At 34.4% G+C, this 19,288-nt stretch overlaps 3 protein-coding genes across 3 annotated transcripts; 2 read left to right on the top strand and 1 right to left on the bottom strand.

Moving 5' to 3' along the window:
- Nucleotides 1-493: 493 nt before the first annotated feature.
- Nucleotides 494-6,142, top strand: LOC110685538. Its single transcript, XM_021862077.1, has 3 exons — nt 494-2,635; nt 4,776-5,230; nt 5,984-6,142. Exon 1 carries the CDS (start codon nt 915-917, stop codon nt 2,475-2,477), a length of 1,563 nt encoding a protein of 520 aa, XP_021717769.1. The 5' UTR covers nt 494-914; the 3' UTR covers nt 2,478-2,635; nt 4,776-5,230; nt 5,984-6,142.
- A 2,537-nt stretch (nt 6,143-8,679) lies between these two features.
- Nucleotides 8,680-10,764, bottom strand: LOC110685495 (protein CUP-SHAPED COTYLEDON 1-like). The gene is made up of 3 exons (XM_021862025.1): nt 10,249-10,764; nt 9,842-10,146; nt 8,680-9,593 (listed from the first exon to the last, which is right to left on the bottom strand). The coding sequence occupies exons 1-3, from the start codon at nt 10,514-10,516 to the stop codon at nt 8,871-8,873; spliced, it is 1,296 nt and encodes a 431-aa protein (XP_021717717.1). The 5' UTR covers nt 10,517-10,764; the 3' UTR covers nt 8,680-8,870.
- A 6,570-nt stretch (nt 10,765-17,334) lies between these two features.
- LOC110685540 (cysteine protease XCP2-like) lies at nt 17,335-19,220 on the top strand. Its single transcript, XM_021862080.1, has 4 exons — nt 17,335-17,906; nt 17,990-18,225; nt 18,597-18,737; nt 18,817-19,220. The coding sequence occupies exons 1-4, from the start codon at nt 17,414-17,416 to the stop codon at nt 19,030-19,032; spliced, it is 1,086 nt and encodes a 361-aa protein (XP_021717772.1). The 5' UTR covers nt 17,335-17,413; the 3' UTR covers nt 19,033-19,220.
- The last annotated feature ends 68 nt before the right edge of the window (nt 19,221-19,288 follow it).

Raw genomic sequence — 19,288 nt, forward strand, 5'->3', positions numbered from 1 at the left:
TAGGGGATTTATCCAAACAGACGCCTACGCAGTACTCTTGGAGATTAGGGGTTTCAAGAAAAATTGGCCCAATCGGACCACCGTACTAGGATTTATGCTCTCCTGAATTTATGTTCTCTTGAATTTACATTACCCTCAAGATTCTCCTTAAACTTAGGGAATACCACGGATTTTGTTCCTCCCAAGAATGCCGTTTTCTCGTAGATCTCGATGTTCCGTATGAAAACGAGTATTCACTTGACCGGAGGAGTTTTGTATTTTTCAAAGAAGATAAAAATATTTTGCCTATGTTTTTGTAGCAATTCTACTCTGTAGGAAAATCCATGGCTTCTTGGCTTTCTTGGTAACCTAAGAGTTGATGATTTCCTTAGCCTAGATATTGGAAATCTCAGTTGCATTTAAATGGATACAAATACTTGTATAGAATCAACGCATTGAAAGATAAAAAAAATTAATCTCGATATTAAAAGAAGCAGAGCAATCAAATAATGTGTATGTATGTTTTTGTTTATGTTTGTGTTTAATGGAGTATATGTGCCATTAAATTGTAAGAGTAATTCTTTGAGACGAAGTTGAGCTATCCTTGCACAAAAATGCCACTCAACAAAGCCGTTTGGCCGTAGACGACACGGCACACCCGTGCCTCATGCAGTCATGCACGGGCTCAAGCATGTGCAGCCTGACTGTTAAAACCAAAACTCGGGCCCCACAATTATACCGGTATCTCACCCTTAAACCCACTTTTCCCACTCAAATTGCACGGCCGTCACACCCTCTCTTTCTCTCTCCTCAAAACCCCTCTTCCTCCATTGATACTCCCTTCAATTTCTTCCAATTTCCACCATTTTCTCTCCCTTCACCACTAAAGCAAGCTTATACATGTTCTCTCATCTTTCATCGCCTGATCTACAGATATGTCAGGTCGACGAAGAACCAAGAGGGCCCGTGCACAACCAAATTCAACCCATCAATGGCACGACCACCCTTCTCCCGAAGAACCCATAATTCTTGCATCCCATCCAAATTCCACCACTATTTCCGATCAAAACCATACTTCTAACTCCGATCTTGAGATTGAGTACAAATTGTCCGGTGCACGGGGGAGCAAGAGGGGCCGTGCACAACCAACTTCATCTCATCATCAACATTACCCCTCTTCGGAACCTGAAACGGATGGTAACCCTTTTAAATTTAACTTAAAAGATGCTGATTTTCCGCTTATTGAATTTCGTGATAATGAGCATTTTAATCGCTTTCAATGTTTGAAAGTTCGTCGGATTGTAGCAACTAGGTTTGTTAGTGATGAATGTATTACTGCTTTGGGTATTAAATCTGATTTAGAATGGTTATTTGATCGAGTTGGGTGGACTAATTTGATGATGAATCAATATCATACTTATCAGCAGCTTACTCTAGAATTTTTGAGTTCATTTCAACAAAATACTGTTAAAGTTCCTAAAGGACATGTTCCTGGTGTTTGGTTTAGAATGTTTAACAGGGAATACTTTAAAACTTTAGATGAATTTGGTGCATTTTACGGGTTACCGAAAGAGGGTAATGTACTGTATTATAACAGTGATCCGGGTTTGATTTGGGGACAAATTACCGGGTCGAATGGATATAATCCTCAGTCGTCTAAGGCCTCTCGGATTCATAACCCCGTGTTTCGATATTTGCAGAGGTTAATGGCAAGTACTATTTTTGGGAGACATGATAGTCAAGGGACTGTTAGGGAGTGGGAAATGGAAATGATACAAAGCATGTTGTATCCGGATGTTCGTTTGAATACGGCCTCTTTCATTGCCCGGCATTTTCATGCTGTAGGAAAGTCTAAGAAGAAGAGTCCGATTGTCATTGGTGGACTTGTCACTCCTATTGCTGTTTCTTTAGGGTTTGACTTCGATCATATACAACCGGTTGGCCATATTGCCACCCTTGATATTCCTAAGCTTGTAAATATGGGATGGTTGCAGGAGGATGGTGATAGGTACCGATGGGTAGTTAATAAGAAACCCGCATTCTTTTTGCCTAATCCTGAGCGGACAACGATTAGGAACCAAGCTAATTGGGTATTTCCCGAAATCTTTGCAAGTGATGGAGAGGAAGAGGAGGACGAGGAAAACTGTGAAAGGGAGTACCAAACTAACCCCTCTCCTGTTTTCGTAAGTGAGGAACATGTAGGTGGTTCTTCCTCCCAGTCCATTCCAAATCAGCCTTGTGACTTTGCTACCCTTCAAGCATCTATGGAGTCTATTCGTTCTGGAATTCAAGAAATTCACAACTCTCAGCAGTACATGAACCAACGCCTAGACCAGTTTGATCAAATGCTTTACCCCATATACAGATGGCATGTCCAGCAGGGTCATATCAATCCCAATACTCTTCCCTACCCCGACCCACACTATCCACAACCCCATCTACAACCACCCGGTCCTCCCAGGAAATATCTATCTCACTCTCACTGTACTCTGCACTGAGGATAGTACTTATCACAGCATGTAAGTACTTTGGCAATTGCTGTGTGGTGTCTTCTGCTGGAGTGCTGGTAGAAAGTATGGTGCTCTGTCCTTGGTGCACTTCAATCCTGCATTAACCTTCATCATGGATGACAATCTTCGTATACTTTTGCTTTCAGGTTTGTGCTTTATATGACTGTTTTCTTCTTCTTTATGCTTTAGGATTTAGGAAGTAATGTATATAATCAATGCATGTCTCTAAATATATGTCAATATATGTCCCCTGTAATATGATGATTTTCATTGGTTCAAATTCCAATTCCTGTATGAGTTGAGCTAGCCTAAATTGAGGCATTCTACATTTGATTTGCTTGATTATTTGTAGTGTTTAATGCTTCGTAAGTGATAGCTTGGTTGCATCGAGAATTATTACATAGGAATTACTTTGATTGGTCAACATTAGAAAATTTAAAATACATGAAGGGGGTTGGTTAAATAACTTCACATGTTATCATCCTAATTCCCAAAATCCTAAGGAAGTCGTCATTCCTTCATTATTGATTGTAAATAAACAAGCTAATACTGCAAATGGGGTTATTGCTTTGGTTAACAACAGGTGAAAATGGGTGAAATTTGACCGCCTTAGGTGTTAGAACTTTCCATAGAGCGTGGGCAATAAAACACCGACCCCCTTGTTCACTCAAAATTTCCTTGAATTGCAACTATCTTGGTGTCAACTGAACAACTTTTGGACATTTCATTGGAGTTGTCAACTAAGCTAGCTGTGTGATTACATCTTGGTGGTTACATTCTAGAACTCACACTCTCTACTTTGAGTTCAAACCAAACATACCAAAAGCCACCTGCATTAATCTTACCCTTTGTAGTACCCCAAGTGAGCTTTGAAGTTGTTTTTTTTTTTTCCTTTCTTATTTTGGTTTAACCCAGTTTTTCCATATCAACACCATCTATAATACTTCCCATGACTTGTCTTAGAAAAAAGTAAAAGCTCCAATTTATGTAAAAATAGATTAAAAAAAAGGAAAAATTGTAAATAACCACCCCTCAAATCACCCAAAATTGATTTTACCACCCCTTTTTTTCTTTATTATAAATAACCACCTCTAAAAGTGAAAACATTAAAAATCACCACTTTTAGCCAAATTTTAATTCAACTAGGACAAAAAGTGGAGAAAGTACACTAAAGAAGGAAGAAGAACCTTCAAAAATTAGCTTATAAATAGTCGAAAACATGATCGGACCAATGCTAAAAGGTGTTGATCTCTAATGTTTAGCTTATAAATAGTCGAAAACATGATCGGACCAATGCTAAAAGGTGTTGATGTCTAATGTTTTTCACTTTTAGAGGTGGTTATTTAAATAAAGAAAAAAATAGGTGGTAAAATCAATTTTTGCTGATTTAAGGGGTGGTTATTTACAATTTTTCCTAAAAAAAAATGAATTGTGGTAGAGATAATTTTGGTGATATAATTATTTTAGGTATTTGGCGTGATTCAAATTATCATCATATTTCGTACATATATAGTGGCATTAGGTGTATGCTTCCTCAATATTTAGGCAATCCTCTGTTAATAAATTTTATTTTATTTTTTTCAATTTTTTTGTTTAAGTTTTGGAAAGAATTAATAGCTAAAGTGGCAAGTCTGATAACATCTAAATATGCTTCTTGTTAGTAAACAAAAAGTTCTTGGGGATAATCATCTTTATCTGGTTTATACTAGTGGAAATTGAGTGTGATAGAAAAAGCCTCATAGTGTATTGTCATTGAAGTAACATGAGTGAAACAAGACCCCTACTAAATAGACGAGTGATTGTGTGATTTTGACCTTTGATGAGGATCTTCATGAACTTGCATGTGTGGCCTTATTCCCATTAATTTACTCGAGTGCCTAGTGATGTACCTATGTCAGCTATGTGTGTTCATGGCTAGAAGAGGATTCATATGTTTGACTGCTCATTTTATTAATTGGTGTTCTACACATCTATTTCTGTGTAGTGTGTTTAAAGTGTTAAACGAAACATGGAGTGATTTAGGTGGCCTTCTGTATATATGCTTTCTATTCTTGACTGACATTAATCTCTGTCCTTTTAAGAGATTACCTGCGGGCTGCAGATGCTTGCTATTCTGTGATTAGCTCCTATGTGTATTTTCGCTCAGGATATAATAAACTCCTATGATTTTTGCTTTTAATTTTAGCTTTTTTCCCCCTCTTGTTTGGCTCTGTTTTGTGAGTCAAGTAGTGTCAACTAGCCTTTTGGTGTTTGGTACTGATATGTTTCTTGTGTGTGTACTTGCAGGCTCTTAGAAGTGCATTATCACCTTTATCGGCCCCCCAGACAAGCTTGAATGACGATGGTATGATAAAGCTATTGAACATCAAGCACCAACTCATGGAGATCCTTGAATAGCTAGGCCTTGAAAGTTGCTTGGATAATTTCAGAAAATCACACTTTATTCTAGGGCCTGCAAGTTATTCCAGTGCAATGGTGCATAGGGCTGTGCATTGATAAGTTTCTGAGAGCATACAACCACTGCTTATTGACGACATATACAAACTTTAGTGGCATTAGAGGTTTAGTGCTGTAGAACAGATATATTATGCATTCATGTGCTAATTTGTTTCCGTAATTGGCTTAAGGCCACCATAAGCCTTTATATGACCAATTTATGGACATATATTTTTCTACAAAGCACTATATGACCTCGCTCTCCAAGAAGCATCCTCCACCATCATTTGAGGTTTCGTCACTAGGTTTTTTTTTAATCTTTTAGATGATTCTATTTCATGTACATATCCTTTACTCTTGGAACTGTTCTTCAGTTCTTGGTGTGTTATTGTGGATTTTTATTGGCTTAATTTTGCTTATTTTATATGTCTGTCTTCAAAGTGTGTATTTTACGCTATTCTATGAAAGAACAATAAGAAAAAGAAGTGTGCTATGTTCTGTTTTTATGAGGCCTATAAGAACCCTGTTCCAACAAGTCAGATCATCATTGATAAGCCTAGAACGCATTAGCGTAAGTGTTTGCACTCATCTTTTTGTTAGTTAAGTTTAGAGATAGTGGAGGGTGTTTTCCAAACAATGTAGCTTTCCTAGGATTTTCTGACTCTAAGAAAATCCTCTTGAAGATGAAAGAAGAAGAAGATAGTTTATGCTAGGCCATCTTTTGTATCAATTATTCTCAGCATAAAAAAACTTGGATTTGCTTGCAATTAGGATGTTCAACCGAGCATTTGATGGTTTCCTTAAGATTGAGATTAGAGAGCATTTGATGGCCAGCTTACATTGTTGTTTTACCTAGGGAGAGATTGCAGCCTTACATGTACTAGTTCTAATTGACATTATTAAGTGAGAATATGGCTTCATATTGTAATTTGTGGGTAAATTCCTACTTTGAACCATGTTTTTTGTTAGTGTATTGCTGTTTTTTCTCATGACATGTAAATTCATATTCCTGAATCTTTTCTGGGGCATAACTTGATTCCTTTTTCTTCTTGGTGCAGGCATATCTTGTTTCTCGGCGAATACTTTGATGCTACAGCTTTAGGTGTGCAACTTCTATATAGTTTGAAACTTTATATGTTATTTACTGTTAATGTATACATATATTGAACATGGCATTATAGTTTTATGAGTTGAAAAACACTTTGTATTGATTTACAGTCTAAGAGAAGTTTGTTCTAGATATTGTATGTATCCTTATACCCCGAAACTTTTTTTATTCCTCTCCATAGGCCCCCTCCATGGTTTCTTTCAATAAAAGATTTTAGATTTCTTCGTTGAATGATAAGTACCAGTGTTGATTATTTATTTACCCTTTATGAGAACTCGTTAACCTTCTATAAAAATAAATGGCAATGTGGGTCGATTAGGAGGGGGGTGGAGAGATGTGAAGAACCCTTTGGATAACATTGGTTGGTTAGGAGTTTTGGACTGATGATCTATCCATCAGCAGCAGCTGTAGACGTAGACATAATAGCCTATCAGTAGATTATTGAAGGACTTGTTCTTTAATTGCATTTGATTATTGGCAGTGTGAAATTGTGAATGACTGTCATTGGTAACATTTAATATCAGTATGATTTAGGTCCCTTTGAAAGTTTGGAGCACATTTGATACATTTGGATCTTATTTGTGGAATTTAGATTGAGGATATACTTACAGTTAACGCACGTACTGCTGTGTTTTTGGTGGCTGGGATCATGTTTGCCCAACAAATACATCATTGTTAAATCAAGATACAGAGAGTCATTTAACTTAAAAATGCATCATTGTTCCAGGGGGCTAAGCCAATGTGGTGCTAATTATTGAGAATGTTAGTGATTTCGTCATTAATACTGTTTGAATGAGCTAGAATTTTGAGGGATAGCAGAATGAGAAAATGGGAAGGATGGAAGAAAATAGTAGATTTGTAGGGTTTATTCTTCTTGTACAGAACCAAATTTCTCTACAATCAGAATTTTGTAGGAAAAAGATAGTTAATGACTGATGAGGCTACAGCCAATTGGTAATCTTATAGCTAGATAAGCTTGTTCTTTTGTTCTTGTGTTGTGACCGAGACAAGGTTCTTCACTCCAGATTTTTTTACAGCGGAGTACTCAGTAACTAACGTATATTGATTAATCAAATTCTTGATATGCAATTACAACTTTACAAGTTTTTTCTTTCTTTTTTCTTACTATGGGAGTACACCAAAAATTGATTTTGGCACACCTCTATGTGAGAAGAGCATAGAAAAGTGTGCTCTTACACTGAGTGTGCCAAAATCATTTCCATACTTCATATGGCGTATATATGTTTTAAATATAACTTACTTCGTTTTATAATACACTATGCTATTGACTTTTTTATGTTTGTCAATACACGACTTGACTTTTTATATCTTCATTTATCTACTTTGTATTACAAGCTACAAAGTTATATTTAGAGTACAATTTGAAATTCGTTTTTTTCATTCATATATGTTAGATTATTTGATTATAATGAAATAATCTAACAGATATTCTTTAAAGCTTTTATTGCTTATTTTGACACACATAACATGATTTGTAGAAATTGTTTGTTATCATAATCTTTGTGTTTTTGTGTGTATTTTTGTTCTAGCAATTGTAAGGGGTTCCCTTTTATTCACCAACAAATCAAGTCATAATTAATACTTGTAGCAGAATTGATTCCTCTATGAATGAAAATCTCTTGCACGACACTAGACTGTCACAAGGCATGCACGACACAAACATTGCTTGTATAGATGAAGCTGTAATTTGATTTTAAAATGTCCGTCATAAGTTGATACGACACGATAAAATTACTAGAAGTGAGCAACTTAACCTAGGTTAGTGGCTACATAATTATATTTGGATTGTTTGCAGAGCACAGAGAGAGATCTAAAATTGATGGCTGGACATAGCCGTACCCTGACCTGGGCTAGGGATCCATCCATGCGCTGGACGGCTCTATTATTGTTTTGTTCGTATTTGATTTCATCAACGAACCTTCATTCATTCATACTGGTGTATAGTAATAATAGAGCCTTAAAGGGTTAGGCTATACTATAGAGTTTAGACTTTAGACTAGTACATTGTTATTTTGTAACATTCACAATTTTAGGTCGTCCTTACATATATTTTAGTATTTTACCATTTTTCAACTCACCCTTCACTATTATTGTTTTTCTCCCTATGCATTACACCCCAGTAACAAGTTTAGAATATTAACATACAACGAGGTTTGATTTTTCCTATTTTTCATCGAATTTTGATTATTAAAAAAATAAATAAAATTACTTTTAAACAAGTCTAGCTTTGAATATAAGCATTCAGTGAGGATCGATACAGTCTTACAAGTTACAACCTTATTTTCATTGAGTGTAGATAAACACATTACTATTTAATTATAGAGCCCAGAATAATACGAGTAGTTAATTTATTTACGAAAATACCCTCATATGAAAAACAGGAAATTTTCCCTTTTTGACCCAATTTGTTGTCCAATAGCCACATATGTTTTCACTTTTTTTGAACTTGTGTGATAATAATATGAATACCACACATAAACACAATAGGATCATATATAGGATTATATAACTCCGGTATGTATTAAACTCATGCACTTCTATGTTACGGTGTTAGACTTAAGACACGTGCATGGGATATTTGGGATTTTTCTGATGAAAAAAGAAAAAGAATAGTAGCAATTAGCAAAAGGCATAGTAGATAAGTAGAGCACATATTTGTATACATAAATTTATGTTTGCTAGATGAGTATTTATGTAGATCTATATAATTAGCAGCAACTAATTCAACTAGGACTACATACATTAAAACAGATATCTAACTGTTAACAAATACTGCAGTACATACGTAACAACAATGATAATACTAATGAAAATTATTAGGGATGAAGACGAAAAGACCAAGATTCTGTAGGATTGTATTGGTGGTGATTGATAGTATGACTTAGCATCCTATCCAGTGCTGCTACTGCAAATGAGGGAGACATTTCAGTATGATCAACAGCAGCTTCAACATCGACATCGTCGTCCTCATCATTATCATTGACAGTAGCAGTAGTAGTGTAAGTATTAGGAAGAGATTGAGGTTCCATCATTTGATTAATATTCAAGGGATTACGATGATATTGATTTTGGAAGTACTCATTCTGAGCCCATATTTTGTCAACCCACTGCTGCTGCTGCTGCCACTGTTTTGTTACAGCAGGCACAGTAGCAGTAGCAATGCTGTTGCTGGTGCTGGTGGAGGAGAGGCATCGCTCTTGGAAGGACTTAAACCGGGTTGTTTCCCCTGAGGCGGCCAAGGTGGCGGTAGGGAAAATGGTGTTTGATCCAGATATGGATGAAAAATTAGGCAAAGGGTTTACCAATAAGGAATGGAGGAGGTCATAGTGGCGCGGTTGCGAGGGTGTAGCATCAGCTAATGATTGGGTGGTTGTGGTGGTGGTGGGTGGTTCAGCCAAAGGAGGTAAACTACTAAAGAAAGGAGATAGAGGTTGCAGCGGCGGCAGCGGTGGTGGTGGCGAAGAAGGTGGATGATGAATTTGTGGAGAGTACTTCTTCTCTGCATTCTTGTGGAATATTCTGCATATCACCCATTCTTCCTGCAATTATTTTTACAATCAGTCCTTATAACATATCCTAGGAGTAGGAAATTTTACTATTTCTACCCTTTTAGAAAACTTGGTTTCAATTAATACCTAGGGTCGGCTAACATGAATCGTCACAGAAAATAAGACAGTAAAGTAAAAATTAAAAATTTGGAGGAGCTAGTTTCATAATGATTTGGGATCGGCTAAAATGAATCATACAAGTTATGAAACTTAAAAACAGTAAGCAGTCAAGTAGAGACCTTAGAGGAGAGGCGAAAGGAGGAGAAATGGCCATCGAGGCGGTATTCATGCATGATCCATTTAGTCTTGACGCCGCGAGGAGCACGGCCTTGGTAGAAGACAAGAGTCTTCTTCATACCAATCAACATTCCACCTCCATTACCAGCAGCAGTAGTTGTAATACCAGTGGCGTAAACCTGTCTGTCTTTACCAGTAGCCTTCCAGTAGCCAGTCTCAGTAGCTCTGTTAGTCCTTAATCCTGAAGGGTACTTCCTGTCTCTTAAGCTGTACAAGTACCACTCTCTTTCTCCCATCTTTGCTCTCTCTGCACATCACACATAACAATAATACATAATCAGTCATAATGTTACGTAACCAAAAAAATTAAAAAAATCAAGTGAATAGAACACGTCGTATATGTATGTACCTGGAAGGTTCCAAGGCTCACAACGAGTGAGATCAACTTCAAGAATTTGGACACCGGAATTGGACAAGAATAAGTTGGTAGTATTATTAGGAGTAGTAGTAGTGTTAAAGACTTTAGAAGCAAGGTAGAAAGTAACGAGTTCTTCATCAGTAGGATGAAATCTGAAACCAGGTGGTAAACCACCATCTTTGTCACTAAATTTAGCATTGTTTTCTTCAAATATTCCTTCTTCTTTAAGCTCCCTTAACACATCTTCAACCTTCCACATTTTTTTTAAAAGAGAAATAAAATGAGGAAATAATAAAGAGAGAAGTATGAATGAATATATAGTAGTGTGCACTGAAAACGAAGGAGTAGTAGTAGATTAATAATAATGATAAGGAGCAGGAAATGAAAAGAGGGGGTTAGATTTGGTGGTTGATAAAATAGATTTGATTGTCATAAAATTAAATATTGAATTGGGTTAACATTACAAGATCAAATAACCTGAGAATGAATGAGGAGAGAAAAAACAAAGGACGGTAAGTGGGTAACAAATACATTACAAGGAAGGGTGCACCTCCCTCTGTATTTAATGCTGACTGTTATTCAACCACTGATCAAAGATTTATGCGTGCGTGTGTAACCATATTATTATCCCCTTTTATTATTCGTGTTTTTTTTTATTAGACACATAGTTTAAAAATTACAGTATCTTAGGACTTGTTCTCATACGTTTATTTTCAGTTCATTTTAGCTACTAATTTCCTTCTCTTATAAAATATTCATTTCAATTCAGTTCAGCCTATGAGAACAAGTCCTTACTCTATAGTGTGTGGCTCGGGTAGTGCCTAGAGAGTTGGTGTTACTTTGAGTACGTCGAATGATAAACTGTTTTCTTAAATATTTTTTAAGCGTAATTGTGAGTTTAGGGCCTGTTCTCATACGTTTATTTTCAGTTCAGTTCAACTCCTAATTTTCTTCTCTTATAAAATACTCATTTCAGTTCAGCTCAACTCAGTTCAGTTCAATTTAGTTTAATTCATTTCAATTCAATTCAACTGAGTTCAGTATACGAGAACAGGCTCTTAGTAACATAAATATAAAAGTAAACTGAGAAAGTATTATGTTAAAAAAAAATACTTGAATTATTACTGATATTGTTACAATAATGCTGCTCCATACAAGGATTGTAAGTTTGCAGGATGTAGCCAACCAAAGGGCAGGGCACCTCTTTTTTAGTGAATAAAAATCAGGATGATGAGATCATTTTTTTTTTTTTTTTTTGAAACGAGGATGATGAGATCATTGTTGCCTAATCTCCCTCATTTTAATCAATGTTGATGAAGGACATTTTTTTTTTATAAAAAAAAAAAAGAAGAAGAAAGGGAATAGTATGTAGTAGGCTAGTAGGGTGAGATAGGGAGTGTTAATAGCATGTAGTAGGCATAGAATAGGCCTGCACTGAGCTATGAATAGGCCTATTTTAAAACTACCCTTATAAATTCACTCCTTTTCATTTCAGAGTTTGAGCCTTTGCGTGAATGCAACCCTATTGTTTGATTATAAAGTTCGTACGGAATATATATTTAGGGTCTGTTCTCATGCGTTTAATTTCAGTTAAGTTCAGTTCAGTTCAGTTTAGTTCAGCTCAGCTCAGCTCAACACAGTTTAATTCACCTTCTAATTTCCTTCTCTCATAAAATATTCATTTCAATTCAGTTCAATTCAGCTCAACTCAGTTTAGTTCAGTCTATGATAACAGACCCTTAGGGCCTGTTCTCTTCCGTTGAAATTCAGTTCAGCTCAGTTCAGTTCAGCTCTTAATTTACGTCTAATGATATTGCTAATGATATAAAGCCAAATTTCATTATTTTAAACTCTTATTACAACAACAACAACAACAACAACAACAACAACAACAACAACAACAACAACAACAACAACAACAACAACAACAACAACAACAACAACAACAACAACAACAACAACAACAATAATAATAACAATAATAATAATAATAATAATAATAATAATAATAATAATAATAATTGAAATAATAATACTAATAATAATAATCAATAAATAATAATAATCATCAATAAATAATAATAATAATAATAATAATAATAATCAATAAATAATAATAATAATCATCATCAATAATTAATAATAATAATAATAATATTATTATTATTATTATTATTATTATTATTATTATGTACATTTGTATATACACATATGTATAGTAATAAATAATCAATAAATAATCAAAGATCACTAATCCGTAGTTAAAAATCACTAATTAATAAGTTCAGTTCAGTTCAGCTCAGCTCAGTTCAGTTCAGTTCAGTTCAGTTTAGTTCAGTTCATTTCAGTTCAGCTGAGTTCAGTCAATCGGAACAGGCCCTTAGTCCGTCCTTTTTAATTTGTTTTATCCCATTTGTCCCATGTATTTACATATATGATCTTAGGACCTGTTCACTTCAGTTCATTTCTTCAGTTCATTTCTTCAGTTCAACTCCAATCAATTTAGTTTAGTTCCAATCAGTTTATTTCAGTTCTTCAGTTCAGCCCCTTCAGCTCCAATCATTTTAGTTCAGTTCAGTTCAACTCCAATCATTTTAGTTTAACTCATTTCAGTAAATATAAATAGGTCCTTAGGAGACATAATATATTTAATTAAGGAGTATAAGTAACTGGAGACATAATATGATATGGCTACACACTGATGAAACGGATAGGTTTGTAAAGTTTTGATACCTTAATTAGTGGACTAGTGTACATACACATTAAGGGCAAATTTTACTTATCAATATAATTAATTGCTACAAATATTTGAACAATAACCAGTCCGGGATTAAGTAAATACTTTTGTTGCAAATTACTAAGTATTAGACAAATTTCGACTTGGAGGAATCATATATTTGGAATTTGAAATCTTTAACTCTTAAACAAGCATATTGTCCAACTCAACTCAAAAATACATTATATTGACATGTAAAAATCAAACTTAATAAAAATCAATCAAAATCAATAAAAATACATTACATTAGATTCGGTAAAGAGAAGTATTAATCAGTAAAAATCAAACTTAATCAAAAATCAATCAAAATTAATTAATTAAATAAATTATACAAAAATAATATAAATGACATAATCCGTGAATATATATTTATATATATATATATCACCCATGGCATTATGTATAAGCCGTGAAAAAGAAAAGTTTTAATTATAAAAGGGTGAAATAGCTGTAAAACAATAAACTAAAAATGGAAAAATGTAACAATTTAGAATTAAATAAAGTAGCTATGAGGCTATGAAAATTCTAAAATTCTCTTGAAAGTAAAAAAAAATGAAACAAAAATGGGATGCCTGGTTGAGTTGTTAGTTTGTTACCCCTCTTATTAAATGATCGACTACGTCTGTCTTCTTGGACCTGCCCCTCCACCGACCAACCTATCTTCTTACTTGATTGGCTGATTAATAGTGCTACTGATTATTATTGCTTTGTATAAATTACTCCTATACTACGTATGACTACATTGTGTATCGTATAATGTAATCAATATAAAATATAGAATATGAAATTTAATTCAAACTATAAAAATATTGATTTAAACGTTATAAATTTATAATACATTTCATCGATGCACTATTTTATTAGTTTAATTCATAACAGAATGTAAATTACACATCAACTCCAGATTTGCAAAATTCAATTTAACTTCTTACTAATTACCATCCATAGATTTACCAACCATTAAAGTAAAACCCTTTTTTTTTTTTTTTTTTGAAAATAACCATTAAAGTAATACTTCGTATATTATGTACTAAAAAAAATTAATTTTGTTAAGTTATTTATATATATATACTCGTATATAATAACCAGCCAAAGTATAATCATGAACATAAATTTTCTTGTACTTTTAATTAGCTTTACAGTCATTGGAGACCTTTAGCTAATTTGGCGTTTCTACATTCTCAATATTTTTTTTAAAGACACATTGATAGAAAAATAAAAAATCTTAAATTAGTCAAAGCTAAATAAAAAAAATCAACATTGATATATAGCAATATAATATTGATAGAATGATACTACAGAGTATCAATAATAAATAGAAGTCAAATCTGAATATGTTAAGTTGAATTTATCAGAAGAAAGCCAAAAAATGTGGAACCTCTTGGATTATTTTAGTCCATTAAAATCTTTGTGATAGATTTTATTGAACTAAATTTCTTATAGTAATTGGACTAATTACTCCTACTCTTGTCATGAATTTTCGAGGAAGGTCCAAAATATACACTTCATATACAAACAATAATATAAATAGTAAGTCACATAAGGCTAGAATAAAACATGTCTAGGATGGGTCATACAATGTTTGTTCATATGTTGACTCTAGATCCATAGTGTTTAATTTCGAGTTGACACAACAAATTAAAGATTTAAGTTTGCTCTTAATTACTTTGGAGATAGTAGGTTTGAATGTATATACATATAGTTAATATATAGTTATATAGCGAAATTAACCATACATATAAGTGAATGACATCTACCTTTAATAAAAAAATTCATTTTTAAAAACGTACCATATTCTAATTTTTATAATTTCTTTTTCTTATTGTTATATACTTTAGATCTGTTCACATTTACTTAATTTCAGTTCAGTTCAGTTCAGCTCTTAATTTTTCTTTCTCTTAAAATATTCATTTTAGCTCAGCTCAACTCAGTTCAGTTCAACTCCAATCATTTCAGTTCAACTTCAAGTTTAGTTCAGTTCAATAAATGTGAACATGTCCTTCGCATAAAGTTTTATTTTTATAATTTCAAGATAGCCATGTACAAAAATTGGAAATTACGGAGTACAAATAATTATTTTAACTAAGTCAATTTTTTTACATGTCAACTTAATAATATTGTTATAATTAATATGGAGTAATATTAAAATAAAGCATACTCCTTTGTGAAAATCAAAATAGATTCCTGCATGCATTGCATATTTGCATGTTGATAAAAAAAAATGATAAAAAGAGCGTTTGATTAGGTGAATCTTTTCAGAGTTGTTAGTGACGTAATAGTAGTTGCAGTAAATAATGAGCAGGAAAATAAATGAATATAATAATTTGGCCAATGAATTAATTTCGAAAAGAGATAAATTACTTGTAGTATCAAAAAGCACACGTGTGGTGGGGATGGAGAAACCTTGTTTATTGAATTGAGTCGTATGACGACAAGACAGGTCATTGTATAATTCATACTCACTTCACTAGTGTAGTGTACTAGTGGACAGTGGCTAGTGATGCATTTGTGCTAGTGTGTAGTCTGGTTGGTAGTGCCACATTATTTTAAAGGAGTTTTTACCATTTTCATCATACATTTTTTTATGGGGAATGTTTATGTAACGAAAGTTTTCGTTACGGATTACCTCTTTGGGTGTTGTAATATGTGTAGGATAACGTACAAGAAACCGGAAGATAATAGGTGTTTCCGCACTTACTTTGGAGTTGTAGATTATTAGATACGACATGAATAATACTACGTAGTTTAAATTTTGAATGTACATAACTTGTTTAAGATTGACTGGAAGGAGTTTATATAACTTTATATATAAGGTAGCGTAATTTACTTTGTTTATGAAGTTGATTACGCGGTAAGGCGGTATACATTAACATTTAATAGCGTGAAAAGCTGAATGAGGAAAGAAAATTATTCATGAACTAAAAAAGAGTAAGATCTGAAATGATGTTAAACCTAAACAAGTTCAAGAGTAAGATCTGAAATGATGAATTTGTTAATCTTGATTGATCCAGCACTATTCAATCCATCCGTTATCTTGGGCTTTTGCTTAGGCACATCCTTTCTGGACCAAGTAAGCCCATCAACCCAGTAAGCACATACAACGGCCCACACTGGTAGAATATGTATATTGTCTCATTTTTCTTGGATCATTTTTATTTTAATGAATGATTTCAATCAATTTTACATTAATTACTGTCCCAAAAAAAAAAAGGAAAAAGAAAAGAGAGAGAGATTAATGCTTCATGGTAATGGGGCGAGCATGGAGATAAACAACAAACTCATCATAGGAAATGGACGTGGAAAAGGATTTTAGTTTGTACCCACCCCATACTCACATCTAATTTTTAAAATAAAATGATATATTTCTATACTATTTTTTTAAAAAAATGTTAAGGAAAAATAAAGTATTAAATATACTACTTTATAATAGCCTTACAAAATAAACAAAAAATGTGTAATATTAACTATAATTTTTGTTTTTTTATTGTAATGCGGGGATTAGATGAGTGTGGATATCTAAGTGGAGGTTGGGCAGAAATGGAGATGAGTTTTGGCCCACCGCGGGGATGGAAATGGGGATGTTAGGTGGGAATGAGGCTGGGAAGACCAACATCCACCCGTCCTGTCCCATTGACGGCAACCCTCCTTTAGGTACTAGTGCAAGAAAATCAAAATTCTCATCAATTTTCGTACTACCATTACCCATCAAGGCAACAATAGTATTTGTATGTCCAATCTTCAAACAATTCATGTTCGAATCCTACCAGCCTCTTGTTCTAGTCACTGTGTGAGATCCCTTCTTTCACCTGTTCCCATCGTCGCACACATCTCTGCCTATGATAAGCTCGGGTTCATAGCATACATAAAAGAGGCAGCTCCATCGGGTTATTGAGCCCCAATAGGCCAATATCCCCTAAACCAAAAGGCTAGAAAGATAAAAAGATGTATGATGAATCCCTTCATTAGAAAAATGGTTCTTTTGGCCAAGTACTCATTAGAAGCACCGCGAATTCGCCAGTCTAGCCTTAACATTCTTTGTATACACTACAACTTTGCATACATTAAACACTATATTAGGAGACAATACATGCCAATACAAAGCTAACTTGGACTCAAAGTTTACTGTCAGAACTAAGCTTTAAGACTCGTCTACTGCAAACACAATTCTGATCCAAGTCTCCAACTTTACTTGAAAGTAATATTATCTCACCTGAAATAACCTTTAATATTACTATTAATTTGTGTTTTAATTTTTTCGTGTATTATACAAATTACACCTACTAATTAGCAAGCTATATAAATTCAGCCCCGAATCCTCCAACTTCTCATCCTCATTTCTCACAATACATACACTTCCTGCAGCTTATTGAGTCTACAAAAATGGCTTTCGCGGCTTCCTCTAAATTTATCCTCATCTCGCTATCAATCACGTTGTTAGCCTCTAGGTGTGCCATTGCTAGTAATGATCTTCTTCACGACGATCACCATTTCTCTATTGTGGGATATGGATCCCACGATTTGTCGTGTATAGACAGGCTAATCAGGCTGTTTGAGTCATGGATTGAGAGACATAGCAAGATTTACCACAGCATTGAAGAGAAGTTGCATAGGTTTGAGGTGTTCAGGGACAACTTGGAACACATTGATGAGACTAACAAGAAGGTTAAGAACTACTGGTTGGGCCTAAACGAGTTCGCTGACATGACACATGAAGAGTTCAAGAAGAAGTATTTGGGTCTTAACGCCGACCTCCCCAAGAGTGGCAAGGCCTCTGGATTCAGCTACAAAGATGTCCAATTCGAGGCCTTACCCAAGTCTGTTGACTGGAGAAAGAAGGGTGCTGTTACTCCAGTCAAAAACCAAGGCAATTGTGGTGGGTATTTGCTCCTTTAATTCATCTTATTACAGGTAATTGTTATGTGTTTGGTCACTGAGGAAAATAACTTGCTACTACAGGTAGTTGCTGGGCATTTTCGACAGTGGCTGCAGTAGAAGGAATCAACCAGATTGTGACAGGGAACTTGACTTCACTTTCGGAGCAAGAATTGATCGATTGTGACAACACTTACAACAACGGATGCAATGGAGGTCTTATGGACTATGCTTTCCAATACATCATGGGTAACAATGGACTTCACAAAGAAGACGACTACCCTTACCTTATGGAGGAAGGCACTTGTGATAACAAGAAGGTATGCATAATAGTTGCATCTCAATAACAAGAAAATTTAGGAGTAAATATTTCAAGTTCATTGTAAAAACTATATCATATAACCTCACAAAATATCAAAATCACACAATTAAACTGACAGTAACACCAAATATGTGCCAAGTTTTTTTATGATGATATTTTATTAGAAGTTGCAATGGTCAAATTTGTTATTTTCCTTGAAGCTATCTTGAATGTTACTATCAGTTAAACAAAGTCCCTATCATATACAAGTCTGATAACCTTGGAATACTACATGGTTGAATAGGACTTTATTGGTGATTGTTTTTGGTCCTCTGCATCAAAATGATCTCCTAAAATGACCATATACATGTTTGAATAATTGGTTATCAGGATGTTAATGAAGTGGTCACCATTGATGGCTACCATGATGTACCAGCCAACGACGATGCAAGTCTTGTCAAAGCACTGGCCCATCAGCCTATCAGTGTAGCTATCGAGGCCTCTGGCAGAGACTTCCAGTTCTACAGCGGGGTAACTAATCAAATCAAACCAAATCTCTAGCAATGACTTGTTAGCGTAATCTTATCTGACTCTTTTTTATAATATATAGGGTGTTTTTGATGGACACTGTGGAACTGCCTTGGATCACGGAGTTGCAGCTGTCGGGTATGGATCAGCCAAGGGCATGGATTACATTATAGTGAAGAACTCTTGGGGAAGCAAATGGGGAGAGAAGGGATTCATCAGGATGAAGAGGAATACCGGGAAGCCAGAAGGTACTTGTGGTATCAACAAGATGGCTTCTTACCCTACTAAAAGCAAGTGATCAATTCATTAACTCATTACTCATCAGTTTCTGCTAGTTTTCCTGCAAATTACAGGAAACTATACATTGACTAATCAATCGTCTTGTGTATGTTTGCTACTTGTTTCCTTTAAATTTCATTATTTGACATAGTAATTTCTTTGTAATTCAAGTTTAATTACTTAATAAGAAAAACAAGCATTTATTTATATTGGCGGCCTACTTCCCTTTCATTAACCTTCCATCTTAAAACTAAGCTCATATAAGAGCATATAAG

Source organism: Chenopodium quinoa, unplaced genomic scaffold (genome assembly GCF_001683475.1).
Source record: "Chenopodium quinoa cultivar QQ74 unplaced genomic scaffold, ASM168347v1, whole genome shotgun sequence".
Taxonomy (NCBI): Eukaryota; Viridiplantae; Streptophyta; class Magnoliopsida; order Caryophyllales; family Amaranthaceae; genus Chenopodium; species Chenopodium quinoa.